Source organism: Biomphalaria glabrata, chromosome 6, assembly GCF_947242115.1.
Source record: "Biomphalaria glabrata chromosome 6, xgBioGlab47.1, whole genome shotgun sequence".
Taxonomy (NCBI): Eukaryota; Metazoa; Mollusca; class Gastropoda; family Planorbidae; genus Biomphalaria; species Biomphalaria glabrata.
In genome coordinates, this window is record NC_074716.1 from 9,937,090 (window position 1) to 9,954,972 (window position 17,883).

Genomic DNA, 17,883 nt, shown 5'->3' on the forward strand with positions numbered 1-17,883 from the left:
TAAAGTCTATACAGCGAACTACAGTGGACTTGAGCCGTTACAGTCGATACAGTCGATGTAAGACCTGTGCGGCTCTGATTCGGTAGACTTGAGTACGACTTGGTTCAGCTTTGGGAGACCTGGAGCGACACTGGGAAGTGTGTCGTTGGTCTGTTCTGTGGAATACGGCTCGATGCAAGTTGAGAAGAGAGGAATTGCAACGAAGTGAAGAGATGCAGTGCAACGAAGTATAGCTAACTGTAAACTGACAGATATTGTACAGTCTTCTACGCTACATGTTACAGTAATGTTAGAGTTAATAGTCATTAAAGTTATATGAAACTGAAAGTTTAGTCGTCAAGTTCTTTACAGTGTTTTTATTTGTGTGCCTACTAATACTTCTAGCCAGAAGATTCAGAAATACGTAACAATACCCAAGGTCGACCTCTTGATGGCTAGGGTAAAGTACAATCCCCAAAATTTAGCCTATCTTACAACAAACAAATATAGTTAGTGATACCCATCAATTAGCAAGCTATGAAATATATAATAGGGAAAAGGACAATACATGTATAGGCCCATTTGGAAAGAGACAGCGCGCACACATTTATTTTTCATTTTTTTAATAGGGAGCCATATCTTATCAGTCGTGGAACAATCCATACAACTTCTACGACAACGTTTCTCAAACTTTAATTTTCCAATCCCCTTCTAAAGGCGAATATATATTGTTACGAATCTCACTATCCAGGCTCTCTGCAAACTGCACCATACACCACCAACTTAAAGAACTTGACAAGTCAGGGCTCCAAAATAACGTAAAGGTTTAATGTCCATAAATAACAGCCAATACTGTACAATTGGCAGCACGTAGAACAGTACAAATAGCTCTGCGATAACAAATATCTCTCCGATAACACCGTTCCGCCGTATCAAGTCTTGCACTGGCCTCTCCGTCTCGTTCCGGGCTTGCACTGGGTTCAACAGTTCGGGACTGACTTCACACACTTGGGCTCGTTGTGTTGGACTCAATCACAGACCAAGATCAAGACGCCGTTCGTCTCAACTGTACTTGACAGTACTCCGCACTGAACCGTCGTAATGCTCCGTACAGAACCACACCGTTGAACTGTGCTGTAGTCGACCGTGTTCTGAACTCCTGTCGTGAACCCGCTTTCTCAACCCGTCTTGACTGCGACACCTCCACTCTTTTTATAGGGTCCCTACTGGCCTTCTAGAACCGAACAGAACGCCGCTCGACGTTTCTAGGTGGTCAGATGACTACAATTCTCGTGACGCTAATGAGCTCTGTTCACGACGGCGATTCTTCCCGAACATTCCTGTTGACACTCGACTCGGCTGAGAGTCGTAACTCGTCACGGTTGACCGCTCGTCTAGCGCTGGCCTGGGGCGATTTTCGTCGGCTGACTACACACACACCACTTCCCCTCTCTGTGCCACCACCAAGTTTATAACAATATATATTCGCCATTCTCCTCAGCCCTCTACTAAGATTTAGGGGAACGCAGCCAGGCCCACCTGTGGAGAGCAGTGCAGAACTCCGGTGCTATGTTTCCTGGCATTAAACGGCTTATTCTAGATAAGTTCAAATCAAATAGGAAATATTTTTTTTAAGTCAAGGAGAAGTGGGAGGGGCGGGTACTAAAGCATAAAAAAATGTACCATCTAGAGTATTAGCATTGTGGTGGGTTTAATTTTGATGAATTGAACCTTGTATATCGGGACTGTTTTATTCAGGCATTAAGACCTTAAGTGAACGAGGTTAAAAGAAGAGTGAAGTTTGAACCTCACTATGTGAAAAAGACGGTCAGATACTCGTCAGACGTTTTTCAAACAGTATATTTTAAATGAATTTTTTGAATAAATATTGTTGCAGATTTTGTTGCAGACGCCAGTTGCATGGAAAAAAGGTATAGAAGAATGAAAAAAATGTCTCGTATTGTAAACGTTTTTTTTCTATAAATTATTTTAAAATTATTTTAAACTTATCAATATTAAAATCGAACACTATGTTAGTCAAAAAAAAGACTAAATAATCTGAATTTATTTCTGTAAAGGCCCCAGTAAGACGAAAAGCCGCTATTTGTTTTATCTCATATATCTGTCTATATGTCACAGTAGCTCGAAACGCTATAAAGTTCCTTTTTCAGACCTTGTGGTCTATAGGCAGATGATGTAAAGGTTGTTTTTTTTCTGTGGACCACGGTTAACGAGGATGTCATGTGACCAGCACAACGACCAACCGCCTTTACTTTTCCCCAAGTAATGTCAGGTACTCATTAGAGCTCAGTTGACGCCCTAAAGATACCGAAAGTCAAAATCCCAGTCTTCACCAGGATTCGAACCCTGGACCTCCGGTTTGGTTGCCAAGCGCTTTGCCTTATAGCCACCACGCCTCATGTTTATTTAGCTTATTCTTTTTTTTTGCTGGTATGTACAAATGTATTTGCTACCTTTGTTTGAAAGTGACATTGGTAGATTCTATATGAATTATGTGTGTGTGTGTATAAAAGATCTTTGAACTTTTGCCCTGTTTAACTTAGCTAATGCTAAATGTTTTTCTAGATGACCAATACATTTGAATACATAGTGAAAAAAAAAACGTGCCACAAAGAGATAAGATTCGTGGGTTTAGTTTTAAGTGGGCATTGAGGGAAACGAAGCCGCAGACAGAGAAGCAAAGAGAGCCCTAAATCACGCGGTGTCAGGAACCCAAATTCCCTGCTCGGACCTGAGACAAAGTATTGCCTCTGTCACCTATCTAGAGTGGCAGGACCGATGGGAGGCTGAGACTCACAACAAACTCAGGTAGATTGTGGCGGATGTCAGGTGGCGGCTCACATCTAAGGGTCTGACAAGGCGTGGTAGCACGACCATGTCCAGACTTAGGATTGGCCACACCTACATCACGCACTTCTTTGTGCTGAAGAGAGAGGAGCCCCCACTTTGTGAGCACTGCGACTCTCGCCTCACCGTGGAACATATCCTCATTGATTGCCCCAGATACCAGGATGCCAGGGAGAAATTTTTTAGAGCACACACCTTAAAAACACTATTCGACAATGTCGACCCTGGGAAGGTACTGGACTTTGCCCGGGAGGTGGGGTTGTCAACGAAGATCTGATTTTTTAATTATGAACATATACTATTTACATAAGATTTTTACCAAATTATTAAATTTTTACTCCCTTTACTATTTTAACTGTGAATAGACCTTGTTTTTATTGATTTAACTGTATAGAATTTAGCCTTTGTTATGTAAAGGGAGAGTGATCCATAAAGGATTACGGGCACGACATGGCCTATATTGTGCCTATGTGCCTAAACTCAAAACTCAAAACTTAAACCAGTAGCGCTGATGTACGTAGCTTTGTAGATTGTGTGATGTTGTTGTTATTTGGAAGCGTGAACGACAGAGAAAGTGTGCTAGGAATAAGTAAACAAATATATTCATTTAGTAAAAGAAATTTCTATAAATTAAAAAAGAATATAAAACTAAAATGTTATTTAACCTTGGTTAGGCCAATAATAGAATATGCATCCTCCGTTTGGGACCCCTCAACTCAAGAAAACATTAAGAAACTGGAACAGACACAAAATAGAGCAGTGAGATTCATAACAAACGAATATTCACATTTGACTAGAGTAACACCTTTAGTAAAATCACTAATTTTAGAAAGCCTTCAGAATAGTAGACTTCAAAGTAAATTAGCAATTATACATAAAACACTGAACCATAATCTTCAAATAGAAAAACAAAATTTAATAAAATACTCAGAAAGACACAAAGATAAAGGCACATTCCTCGTTCCATATGTTAGGACAAATTTGTACAAATGCTCCTTCTTCCCTTGTGCTATTAGAGCATGAAATGGGTTGCCTGAGCCAGCCAGGAAAACCAGTGACTTGGCAGAATTTAAGTCATTGGTTAACAAGCATGACTAGATGCATGAAGCGTAGGACGTAATCATCTTCAGTTTTGAAGTAACGCCGTAACGTCTGTATAAGATAAGATAAGATAAGCTTAAGTCCTGAACATAGAAGTGTGGATGAATAGCTCATATGTTGTGTATTCGATCTTCAATAGATTATTTTCTGTTTTTGTTACGTGTGTCAATGAACAAGGGGCAGTACAAGTATGAACGTGAAACGCAAAATCACTCGTGATTGGTCATGTGATCGAAAGCCTTCAGGAGGAACAAAGACACAGTGTGTAAGGCAGTTCGGTACAGGACAGCGAGGAGACCAGGACTTTTAGTCTACCATTGAAGTCAGTCCGGGGTGGAGTGTCTTCCAGTGAAGCAGCACGAGTCCAGGATGAGATAGAGAGACAGTAGAGTTTAGTACGGCAGTACGATGATGTACAGTGTAACATTTGCAGTCAGTTTATTGTGTTGACAATCATTATGGTTAATGGTTATTATTTACGTATTAAAGTATCAGATTATTTTTGGATCTCTTATTGAGTTCTTCAGTTAGATGCTCTACAATAGTTTCAGAAGTACTGATTATGAGAGGATATCGTATACAATTATTATAAACAATATACTATTCATAATTTGTATCAACATTTAACAATATGTTTAGAATCCAATCTAACTAATTAACGTTCCTAAAAACTAGACTATTTAGGTGTTGCTGATATTTAGGTGTTGTTGATATTAGGGTGTTGTTGATTTGTTGGAAATAGTGTTTTAGTGATATTGGGTTATCATATAGACGAAATAACTAAAAAATACTAGAGAGAGAGCATTATGGTTTAGTCCAAGAAAGTTTTAGAAATGAAGCATGAATATATATATATTGAATTTTATTCAACCTTGGTTACACCAATTTTGGAACATGCTTCCTCTGTTTGGGACCATTTAACTAAAGAAAACAGTAAGTACAATAGACCCATAATTAAATGAAACAAATTATTTCAAATTTTTAAAATATTTTTTTTACAAATCAGACAAAACTTGTAATTGAAAGGGGAGAGGGTCGGATGAGTGGGCGAGGGCCATCGCCTATATCACCTCCCTCCCCCCCCCCCACCACCAATCCGCTAGTGGTAACGGTTTATGTTAATATCGCCATGAAAACCATTTGCTTATCTAATAAACATATACGATAAGCCTAACACAGGAACACACGGAGAACGTAATTATATTGTGTTTTGACAAATCGTCTGTAAGTTATAAGATAAGCTCAGATAATATAGGTAATGTAAAATACAAATGTGTATGTTCTTTTAAGGTTTACATTCAAAGAAGTAGAGTTTGCGATCTATGGGACAGATGATGTAAAGGTTATCTGTTACTACGGCTAACGAGGGTGTCATGAGTGCCAGCACAATGACCAACCGACTCTAATTTCTCTACTACTGTCAGGTATCCATTAGAATAGGGTGGACTTTAAAGTTCCCCTTTCAGAACTTATAGCCTATGGGACAGATGATGTAAAGGTCATCTGTTACTATGGCTAACGGCTAACGAGGGTGTCATAAGGCCAGCACAATGATCAACCGACTCTAATTTCTCTACTACTGTCAGGTATCCATTAGATTAGCGTGGACTTAGTAACGTAAAGTTCCCCTTTCAGAACTTATAGCCTATGGGACAGATGATGTAAAGGTCATCTGTTTCTGTGGCCCAGGATTAGCGAGGGTATCAAGTAGCCAGCACAACCACCAATCGCCTTTGCTTAGCCAAAACTGATGTCCCCCCAATAAGAGCCTGGTGGACCTAGAAGTGCCTTAAGGATCCCAAAATTAAAAATCACAGTCTTCGAACCCTGGATCTTCCTTTCGGAAGCAAAGCGCTTTGTAGCTCAGACACCGAACCTCCAGGGTTGACTCAGGGGCGTCCTAAAAATTCCGAAATGTATAATCCCAAAACTTCACTAAGATTCCAATCAGAGACCCTTCTGTTTGCAATCCAAGCGCTAATTCACTCGGCCACCAACCCCGAAAATTCAAATAACTGCAAAATAAAAGGGCATAATAAACGACTAAAGACTGATTTTGTATTAATAATAAATACACATACATTCTACACATTTTAGGAATGGAAACAAAATATGTATGTATGTATGTGTATGTATGTATGTATGTATGTATGTGTATGTATGTATGTATGTGTGTGTGTGTGTGTGCGTGCGTGCGTGCGTGCGTGTGTGCGTATAATATGTATGCGTAGAAAGTAACACATAGTTTTTAGAATATATTTTAACGACTAGTTTAAAATGTGAAACATTTGAACATTCTTTTGATTAAGAAAACAGAAACTTACAAATAAATGTGTTTCATAAAACTATGACTTTTTAAAACAGAACATTTTCAGTTTGAAATACAAAATTGAGATAGAGCTAAAACTAAAGCCAATAAATATTTGAGATCGATAAGGCCGGCTCCATGAACACTGCTGTCGCTATCTGCAAATAGAGTACAATACAACATTTAATTTGGATTTCAAGTTAAAAATGCTGCATTTATATAATTCATGCACACATCTGCCAAAACTGATACAAATAGTACAAATACAAAGTTTCTAAAACTATATATAACAATTATGGCGGTTCAGTACCGAAAATTAAAAAAAAATACATCTGCCAATGAGAGTTTTAAAACCAATAAACAGTTTAGACAAGTTTTTTTTGGTGCTTAACAAAGAAGTCTGATCAGTCCATTCGTTTGAAGTATCATGATAAGTCTACTTCATGGCTCTATTACAAAGCATATTTCAACCCACTCTGTCTGTCCGTTAAAACGTTTGTTCACGTTATTTCTCCCACACCAAATCTCGGTTCAAGCTGACATTTTTCACAATTATAACTTTTACCTGAAAACACAAGAATGAATTTTAAAAAATTAACCAATTATTTAATTTAATTAACGCTCAATAGCAAAAATTACCAAATGTTTCAATCTATCTTTGAGAATTTTTTACCTCAAAAAATTCTTCATTAGTTTGAGGCGCGAGAAGCTTCTTTCACCAGATTACACTATTACGGGATAATGCCGTTTTTTTTTGTTGTTGTTTTTTATCGCGCGTACAATTGGTGTTCTCCCTATTTAATGACACCCCAAAACGACAATTTTTGTCTATATATTTCAGGAGATTTATATGAGTTTTCAAAAGATTTTATTAATTTCCGTAGATCTCAAGGACTTTTTCGTATATTTTTGCAATTTCAGATTTTCAGGAGCTCTTGGTAAATCAGGAGGCCGCAGGAAATCGGTTATAAGTTATAAAATGTTTTGATTTAATAAATTACACCTAGAATTAGCGCGGGTCCTTTGAAAGTGGGAGGGGCTCACTGCGGTCGCATAGGTTGCATTGGCCTAAGGCCGGCCCTGCAAAATAGCGACGTATGCTACGCTGTGGGTCGACTAGTTCTTTTAATTTTACTTAGACAACGAACTTTGGTATACTTTGGACATGGAGTCATCCGATCTAACTTTCTCACATAGTTACATATATGTCCCACTCACTTCTACTGAAATACACATTGAAGTCTATACAAATATCTTTTATGAAATGTCATTGGGGGGTTGATCATGATCCTCCGTGAGCTACTTCCATAAGAACTAGACTTTTTTTATAGGCCTTACAGTAATTGGAAGCGGCCAAATCGTTGGCAGCTCCACCGGCCCATTTGGCTAGTGCCCATTGGACTTGTGCCTGAATGGCCATTTAGCCCGACCGCTATTGCCCTATACTTAGTGTTGACCAAGATTTAGCTTTATTAACAAAGGTTAAAGTAAACATTACGTACTACAAATTAAGTCTCCATTAAGGTACGTTTGAACTTGACTCTCTGGGATGCTTGAATTGCAGGCGTGAATACATTTCCCTAATGCCTTGTCGTATCTAAAGAATATTAATATAAGAAAGTAATATACAAGTTGCAGCAACAAAAATATAAGAATTTTCTTTTTTTAAATCACAAAGCTTATATATGGAAAGAAATCCACATTTATATCTTTAGCTCTCAATAAAGACCATATTATGCTACGCCGTCAGTCGACTAGTACCTTATAATACAGAAGGATTACATTTCCTTTTTAGGTATCAAACAAAATAAATAATTACCAGTAATTAATTGGTTAATTTATCTTATCGATTTATGTTTCGTTAGGTAAAATAAATAATTGTGTAAATTGTCATCTTGGGCCGAGAATATGTGTGGGAGAAATGACGTGTTAAAATTGTTCACCCCGACAGATTGACAGAGTGAGTTCATAGAAGCTTGGAAAAAAAAAAAGTACTATGATTTTGCTGTCATTGTTTTATTAATAAAAATAGTTAAAGCCAAAGAAAATAACTAAGTGTGAATTTCTGGAAAAAACTAATAATAAAATAAAAATAACAATTCTAAGGTACAAATAATCTGACTTGAAATTTTAATTTATATCCGAATCATTGTGTCTGGGATATAAAAAAACTATCAATGACGTTTTTTTTTTTCTTTCTTTCTTCAGCAAAAAAAAAAAAACAGAGTCGTAAGCCCAAAATATTAAGAAGCATAAGCCAACAACAAAAATCAGGCACTTGTATTTTCTAATTCACCAGAGTCTTCCATCTAGCATAAGATGTATTTAGCGTATATTTTAAAGTACTAATTGTTATTTGGAAGAATACCTACTCGCATATGGAGGTTCTGTCGGAAGAGGGTCCGAAAGCATTGCTTTGAAAGGTGTTGCTGCATTTTGAGAAACACTCCTGGGTATCTTAGAATAAAAATGATTTCATATCAAACAATTCAATTTCTGTCAAACCATTTCGCAAACATAAACTTGTTCTGTATGTCATGGAGTTGTCGATAAGATCATGCCCGTATGGCCTAGGAAGCTGGTTAATGTTAGTTTAAGGACAGATACAACTCAAAACACTAGACCGATGTTGAAGAAGCCGATGGCAAACTGTGGTCTTTGCATATGACTAAACTAGAAACAGATTATTATAAGTGTTACTCTTATTGACACGGGTGACAGTCAGGGACGGTATATGGTTGGCATGGTTGGTATGGTTGGCATGGTTGGCATGGTTGGTATGGTTGGCATGGTTGGCAAGTTTGGTATGGTTGGCATGGTTGGTATGGTTGGTATGGTTGGCATGGTTGGCAAGTTTGGTATGGTTGGCAAGGTTGGCATGGTTGGTATGGTTGGCATGGTTAGCAAGTTTGGTATGGTTGGCAAGGTTGGTATGGTTGGCATGGTTGGTATGGTTGGTATGGTTGGCATGGTTGGTATAGTTGGCATGGTTGGTATGGTTGGTATGGTTGGCATGGTTAGCAAGTTTGGTATGGTTGGCAAGGTTGGCATGGTTGGTTTGGTTGGCATGGTTAGCAAGTTTGGTATGGTTGGCAAGGTTGGTATGGTTGGCATGGTTGGTATGGTTGGTATGGTTGGCATGGTTGGCAAGTTTGGTATGGTTGGTAAGGTTGGTATGGTTGGTATGGTTGGTATGGTTGGTAAGGTTGGTATGGTTGGTATGGTTGGTATGGTTGGCATGGTTGGCAAGGTTGATATGGTTGGTATGGTTGGCATGGTTGGTATGGTTGGCATGGTTGGTATGGTTGGTATGGTTGGCTTGGTTGGCAAGTTTGGTATGGTTGGCAAGGTTGGTATGGTTGGCAAGGTTGGTATGGTTGGCATGGTTGGTATGGTTGGCAAGTTTGGTATGGTTGGCAAGTTTGGTATGGTTGGCATGGTTGGTATGGTTGGCAAGGTTGGTATGGTTGGCATGGTTGGTATGGTTGGCAAGTTTGTTATGGTTGGCAAGTTTGGTATGGTTGGCAAGGTCGGTATGGTTGGCATGGTTGGCATGGTTGGTATGGTTGGTATGGTTGGTATGGTTGGACTTGTGACAAGTACGTAACTTAGTAGTACTATAACCGCCTCAATTTTTCCTTTTTAATAACACTTTTAATATTTAATTTAAAAAGTAAAAAAATACATTTATTATTTATATATATATATATATATATATATATATATATATATATATATATATATATACATTATAAATGTATTTTTTACTTATGATTCCGCAAGGTTGTCATTGCCGGAATGGTATTTGATAAAAGCACTACACTATCTATAAATGATTTCTAATGGCATGCGTCTCAAATAGCCTCTGAAAACCAGACCGGCCTTCACGTGTGACTCATATATTGAGTCCGGCGGAACTGTTTTCATTAACAGGAGTAGGGGCCAAAGCGAGTAACTGGCGACTAAACCAGTACGCTTCTGGCAGGAGGGACTCGTTACTCTTGGCTAGCTTCCCACCTAGACGAAGGAAAGCTCTGAATTCAAACCTGTTGACTTTCAGCTACACCCAATCATGTTACACCCTGGCAGACCCTAAGGCGCAGAGGACCCCTAACGATAACGGCACTTGCCGTTCGTTTCGAAACATCGGCCGCGTGGAGAGGGGGGGGGAACATCATTATGACCACAGCTAATGCCCAGGCATTCATCTCATTTCCATGAGTTGATCCATAGTCTCGTCATTGCTGAAGAGGAAATATAAGTCGTATATATCTTCTTATCTTATATAATACAGACGTTACTTTAGAAAGAAGATGATTACGTCCTACGCATCTACATCTAGTCATGCATGTTAACCAATGACTTAAATTTTGCCAAGTCACTTGTGTACCAGGACAAGTACATAACATATATATACTCTATAATTATATCGTTTTTTTTTTGTTTAAAGTTTATGCATTTTGTGTGACCTAGTAATGCAATTTTAAAACTGGATTTATTAAGTATTTTCATTTTCATTAAATATTTTACATTCGTATTTTCATTAACTATCGATTCACGAGAAAATTAAGAAAAAGACCCTATAGACTTAACCAAGGGAAAGAACTCTATAAAAGGAATAAAAGCTATACCAATCATTAATCTGTCCAAAAGTCCCCCATCATTTAATTATATCCGTTTCACCAAAGACTATTTCCTTCAACCATTGCCCAGAAACCCCTGCCCTGTCACGGCCAGAGTCCAAGCCCATCATTGAAGCCCTGAATATTAGTACATATTATTCCCATTATAGCCTCCCCTAATTCTACAGCCGCCAGTGACAAGGTCGTAACCATTGCGTGGGATATTATGAGAATCTATTTAGCGGACGGGAAAATTGTTAGAGAACCGTTCCTACCTCTTCGTCACGTGTAATGCAGGCCAACAGTGCTACACTGGGGGGCGCGGTTAAGCGCTTGGTTTCCGAACCTGGGGTCCTGGGCTCGAATATCGATGAATTTCGGGATTTTTAGGGCGCCTTTGAGTCCAGCCAACTCTAATGGGTACCTTATTTAAGTTGGGTAAAGTAAAGGAGGTGGTCTTTGTGCTGGCCACATGACACCCTTCTTGTTAACCGTTGGTCAAGAAATAGATGATCTTAACATCATCTACCCTATAGATCGCAAGGTCTGAAAGGGGAACTTTTACTTTTTCCGCAGTTCTACGCGATACTTCGTGCTTCAGTCACTCATCATCACCCCACCAAACAAAGGCGGTTCGCATCACGGCCAAAACTACCGCACTATCAGCCTCATAAGCCATCCCAGAAAACTGAACACATCCTAAGCCTCAAGATACTCCGTGAGTAGACATTTTTTCTCATCTGCCACCTTAAAACAGAATTTACTGGTGCCGCAACAGTAATCACTTTTTTTTTTATAGAGGATATACATTTTACCTGCATATATGTGCGATAGTGACAGCACTAGTATGATAAGTATTCTCTGAACCATTTTTCTTCCACTACCTGTGATCTAGAACAAAGGAAATACAACTTAGTAACAACGATTTTCCTATAAATTCCTCTTCCTCTAAATACAGTTGATGTATAACCCCGAGAGGAGGATCACTACCTAATTGGTCACATGGAAACAACTCTAGTTTGACCCTTATATATTTTTAAAGTAAAAAAAAAATACATGTAAATTTGGCTAGAGTCGAAATCTAGGTCTAGATCCAACATCGATTTTGAAAGGACTATCGCGTTCGTGGATATCCGAATGCAAGGAATTATTGATTAAAGAGTATTATAAATTAATGTTTCTGGAATATTTTGCGCAATTCATCTACGTCTAGATTCAAAGGCCTAATCATTGGAATAATTCACTAGTATTTCTTTTTTTTTTTAAAGTTGTCAGCCATAGTGTACCGATTTTGCGATAACCGAGTAAACTTGAAGTTGCTTCAAGTTTATTGAAAGATTATCTAAGCCTTACCCATATTTTCTTTTACGTACATTTAGTGTATGTTACATCAGATCCATAAGCAGATCTAGATCTATATTAGATCTTAAGAGTTCTAAATCAGAAGTCTAGAGTCTAGATCTAGATGTCCAAATAATGATGCTATCAATAAATTATCGCCAACCTATGCATCGCCAGTTGGTCGATTTGTTGACGATAGTGTCAAAATTACAAGGTCCTTTACTCAGTTTGAGCTAAAATATCTGCTTAATTAATTATGAATAATATTGTTATTATATTTTAAGTTGTATAATAGAGCAATTGTCTTTAAAAATGTATTTTAAAATGTTTTTCTTATTTAAATTCCAAACTAAAGAAGCAAAACTTCTTGTTCTAGTTTTCTTTATTGAATTCAATATATAAACGATAGGATGTTAAAGTAGCTAAATATGAGAAGAAAAAAAAAAGAGAAAGATAGAAATTGAGTGTGTGTTGAGAGAGAGAGAGAGAGAAAGAGAGAAATTTAAAAAAAAAAATTGTGAGTGATAATAAAATTTTAAATATAAATATATAAACTTAAGCCCGATTTACAAAGTACACAGGCCTCTGTCAACCATCGTGTATAACGTAATAGCGATATCCGCTTACGGAAATAATTCAGATACAAAATTAGTCACATATTAACATAGAGACAGAGAGAGAGAGAGAGAGAGAGAGAGAGAGGGATAGAGAGAGAGAGAAAGGTTTACCGCTTGGCGAAATTGTGACAATAATTACAATATTTTCTGCTTATAAAGGGCACTTTTTTTTCATTGCATTTTTTCTTTAATAAGGAACAATACTTTTTTTTTTCAGAAAAAAAACAACAAAAGCCCTGCACTTTTGAATCTGAACTTAATCTGGTGGAAAACAAGAGCACAGATAAGAGACAAAAAGGTCTAAATAACAACGATAGGAGATTATTTCGACCAGATATCATCAAGATTAGTCTGAATTCAGTTGGTTTTATTCTCGTTAATGTCCAGGGTCTAGCCAAACATGTGTACTTTAACTAATAATACTATGCATTAAGTTGAGTGCAATATTTCACATGAACACCCAAACCCATAGTTTGCCGGATCAAATGCATGCAAACCGTAGTTTTCTATTCGTCTATTTGTCTTTGGCAAGGGATTTTCTTCGGGTCTCAAATATGTGTCCTACATCCTTCTGGAGAGCTCTCTTGCTGTCTCTTTCAGAGGCTGTGTATCGCAAGTTGCCTTATCTCTGTCAGTAAGGGCAAAACGACGCCTAAGTTTATCTTTATAGAAAATACGAAAAACATGCATATATGTAACCCTGCCGGACCAAGTAAAACAAAGGACGTTTGGGCCAGGAGGCCTTCATCAGCTACAAAACAAACAAAAAATAAAAAACAATTAACACAAAATAGTCTTAAGTTAACTTATCTGTCAGTTGTTGTTCTCTATCGAGGCCTCGATTTTTGTTTGTTTTTTAGCTGATGAAGACCTCGTGGCCCAAACGTTCTTTGTTTTACTTGGTCCGGTAGGGTTACATGTATGCATGTTTTTCGTATTTTCTATACAGTCGTTTACCCCTGCAGCAGTAAATCTTTTTTTTTTTTTAGTCTTTAAAGTTTATCTTTATAAGGCTTTCTCGGGCACTTCTCTTACGCAGTACTTCTTTAAGTTCCCCAGAAAAGAGTAATTTTTGTTTGCGTTTATCTCCAGTACGGTGTAGTTGTTCAACCCAGAGCAGCTGTCGAACTGTAGTGCTTCTGTACTATCCACACCGGCCCAAGCAGAATAGGGTTATTTGTAAGATATGCCGAATATGGATAGAAGGCACTTCTGATGAAAGCGTTTGTGGAAAATCCTGTATAGCACACGGGTCTCAGAGCCATACAGACGTATGGTGAGAACCACTGAGACATTGATTTTAGTTGTAGGCACAAAATCATAGTACACTGTACTCTCATATGGAGGCGACCAAGGCCGCTGTTGGTCTCACCCAAACGGTTGTCTTAATTCTCTAGACAGTAAAGTATTTTTGGAAAAAGTGGTCCACATTTTATTGTACATTAATTTGTTACTTCCGTTTGAGCTCTCTTTTCAAAAGCCGCCTTCTGCCAAATAATCACGTGGGCACAAATTGGTGCATGCCGTCCTGATTGGGTGAATGGCATTACTTGAGTCGAAAAATTAATAAAAACATAATCATGGTAATCAGCTAAACAAAATAAGAACACAAAATACATTGAATATTAGGGTTTAATGAAGCTGATTACTTCTCCTAAGGACATTTACTTTGCTCTAAACATTTAATGTTTGATAGATAAAAAAGCTCTGATTTGGTAGAGTTTAGTATGACTCGGAATAGATGAGTCGAGAAGAATGGGGCATGGGACACAACACAAAATATTAGTGCATAGGAAATCAGTAGTTATCTCCCATTAGATACGTACACAGACACCCTTATCTCCTGTTGCATCTTTTAAGATGTTTTGAAATTATTTCGGTAATAACAATTAACAACAAATACACTTATCTGATATGTAGGTCTATGTACAACTTGACGTGTTAGACATAGTTCAAAGACAATAAATTATAGAACAATTATAAATTATAGCTTTTATATAGTGATACTTTCATGCTTATATAAAGCCTGCTAAGAGCGCTTTGGTCCAATCTCATTTGTGGAGCTGTGGAGGGAGGGGGATATCTGGGAGAAGGTTTTTCCGTGCTGCCTTTTAGGCGCTAGTAAACACAACTCTGCTCGTGTGCCAAGCCAAGTTCAAGCGTACTTAGCCTCTCGACCACGCTTCCCACAATACATTCCGAATGAATCTCTTGCGTTTTTTTAATCAATCAAACAATAATATAAAACTGAAAAGGCAATTAACTTTGGCTAGGCCAATATTAAGAAATACGTCCTATATTTTGGACCATTTAATTATCTAAAAAAAAAAACATAATGAAACTAAAAAAAAAACAACAACGTGAAATAGTTTTAGAAGAATCGAAAAGTCAACATTGAGAATAGTAACACTACAATTTAAAATAAATCATAAAATTTAAACAAATTTCAGGATATGAAAAAGGAAAGTAGCAAACACTAGCAATCACACCTAAAATAATACTAAGAAATACAGAAACACAATTTAATAAAACACCTGTAGCGAGGTGGCTGAGTGGGAAAGCGTTTGACATCCTATTTGAGAGGTCTCGGGTTCGAATCCTGGTAAAGACTGGGATTTTTTTTTTATAGATCACCTCTGAGTCCTGTTCTTAATGGGTACCTGAAATTAGTTGGGAGAAAGTAAATTGCTGTACACATAACATCCTCGCTAACTGTTGGCCACAGAAATAGATAGCCTTTGTTGCATCATCTGCCTTATAGATTGCAAGGTCTGAAATGGAAACAGTTTTTCTATTAATATAATACTAAGGAAGACAAACACACACAAAAAAAGACAAATTTCTTTTTGTGTATGCTAGGACAAATTTATACAAGTGATCCTTCTTTAGCGCTATTTTTGCATGGAATGGGTAGCAATAATTAGCCAAAAAAAAAACCCAATGAATTATTATAGTTTTCTAAGTGACATTCACGGCTAGATTCAAATATTAATTCGCTTAGGACGTAATTGTGTTCTCTGTTTCAAGGCACGCCTGTAATTGTTGAGATAAGACACAAGTACAGTAGACCTTAGCAGATTTTGTTCAAAGTCTCTCTCTACGACATCCTGTAGACGTACGATTTGAACCATTAATTACATTCGCATAATGAATTCTTTCGCTACTGGTTTCCAGATAGACTGTCGTACATGTGCGTGTTCTCCGTCTTACGAAAGTATGTATACTATGAAACAGCATAATACATTTACCTTAATAAACTATGTATAGTTTAAAAAGATACTTTTTTTTTTCATTTAGGAAACTCATTTAAAATGATATGATTGACTTATTATTTTTGAAGCAGTGATATCGAAATAAGTTACGACCAAATCAGTGATATTAATGTTCACGTGAGAATGTCATTTAGTTAATCTTACATTTCAACAGTTGCAACAGCACAGAAGTGCGAGACAGTGTTATCTCCCTTAAGAGTCTGTTATACGTGTACTTTTAGGGGCACCTCACTAGTGGAAATGTACCAGTGGTGGATCCCGAGGGGGGGGGGGGAAGAAGAAGGTCTTTTCCCAGTGAAATCAAACGATTTGTGGATAAGACTAAAAATTGTTACTAAACGTTAAAAAATAGGATAAAATAAAATTGTTTCTAGTTTCACCCATTTTAAAATGTATTTGCTCCTCAAACTCTGGTATGATGAAAGTAGCACTGATCGATTTGGAGTGGTGAAAGTAGCACTGATCGATTCGGAGTGGCGAAAGTAGCACTGATTGATTCGGAGTGGTGAAAGTAGCACTGATTGATTCGGAGTGGTGAAAGTAGCACTGATCGATTCGGTGTGGTGAAAGCAGCACTGATCGATTCGGAGTGGTGAAAGTTGCACTGATTGATTCGGTGTGGTGAAAGTTGCACTGATTGATTCGGTGTGGTGAAAGTTGCACTGCTTGATTTGGTGTGGTGAAAGTTGCACTGATTGATTCGGTGTGGTGAAAGTTGCACTGATTGATTCGGTGTGGTGAAAGTAGCACTGATCGATTCGGTGTGGTGAAAGTGGAAATAATCGATACGGTATGGTGAAAGGGAGTATGGGAATTTACTCTAACGCAATCCCGGACTCTAGACCTTCGATGAGGAGGAGGCTCGATTTTTGCGGACATATTGCATAGTTACTTATCCACAATATTCATAAAATATAAGCACTTATCGATTTTATAACCAATTACCTAATTGTAAATCATGTCACTACCTAACTCTAATATAAAACTCAATCACTAGTAAATATTAAAGGAAAGAGAGTGTAGGTACCCGGCGTGAGGGGAGTTGCAATTCCCAGGACAGACTCTAACCTTTGATTGGAGGGGATGGTGTATTCTAGTATATAAAATTGATTTTAGTGGAAAAATTGATTTGAGTGGAGAAATTGATTTTAGCGGAGAAATTGATTTTAGTGGAGCAATTGATTTTAGTGGAGAAATTGATTTTAGTGGAGAAATTGAATAGCAATGTCAAAATATGAAAGAATATGTAAAGGATATGTTTCCCAAACCTATTTCAAATACTATTGACTAGTCATTATTTATTTATTTATTTATTTAATCTCATCAACCCTATACTTTTTAACCAAACAAGGAGAAATTTTTTATTATTTTATTATATTATTAAAGGATAGAATTGAGACTTTGACAAGTAACAGTCCAGCTGCAAGTTATCTAGACCTCAAGTATGAAGTCTGTTTGTTGGACATTATTAAAAAACGACAATAAGAGAAAAAAAAATTACTTTGAAGCACCAAATTAACTTTATTGTAGTGTAAAACCTAGGTTAACGAGCTCTAATGTGTAAGTACAAATTGACTTACGACCAAAAATTTTAATACCATACCACCGTTGTCTATGTATGTCCAACATTTGGCTTGTGAATAACAACTCCAAGTTTCCCGCGTCACCCAAGCCCGTAGAAGACCACAATATGGAGATCACAGCAGAAAAATTAGAGCTGCCCCGCCAGGAACAAGAAAAAGTGAAGGCTGAGGATTTATCTTCAGGGGATGGGA

At 37.4% G+C, this 17,883-nt stretch overlaps 1 protein-coding gene and 1 long non-coding RNA gene across 2 annotated transcripts in view; one reads left to right on the plus strand and one right to left on the minus strand.

The window, feature by feature from the left end:
• The window catches only part of LOC129926705 (uncharacterized), a 47,410-nt gene extending 31,273 nt beyond the window's left edge, over window positions 1-16,137 (plus strand). Inside the window, exons 2-3 of the long non-coding RNA XR_008778410.1 lie at window positions 11,455-11,596; window positions 13,054-16,137. This is a non-coding gene — a long non-coding RNA (uncharacterized LOC129926705). The remainder of the gene's footprint in view (window positions 1-11,454; window positions 11,597-13,053) is intronic.
• On the minus strand, window positions 6,157-11,764 carry LOC129926704 (uncharacterized). The gene is made up of 4 exons (XM_056032310.1): window positions 11,694-11,764; window positions 8,629-8,713; window positions 7,759-7,853; window positions 6,157-6,414 (listed from the first exon to the last, which is right to left on the minus strand). Exons 1-4 carry the CDS (start codon window positions 11,746-11,748, stop codon window positions 6,320-6,322), a joined length of 330 nt encoding a protein of 109 aa, XP_055888285.1. The 5' UTR covers window positions 11,749-11,764; the 3' UTR covers window positions 6,157-6,319.
• Window positions 16,138-17,883: the final 1,746 nt, after the last annotated feature.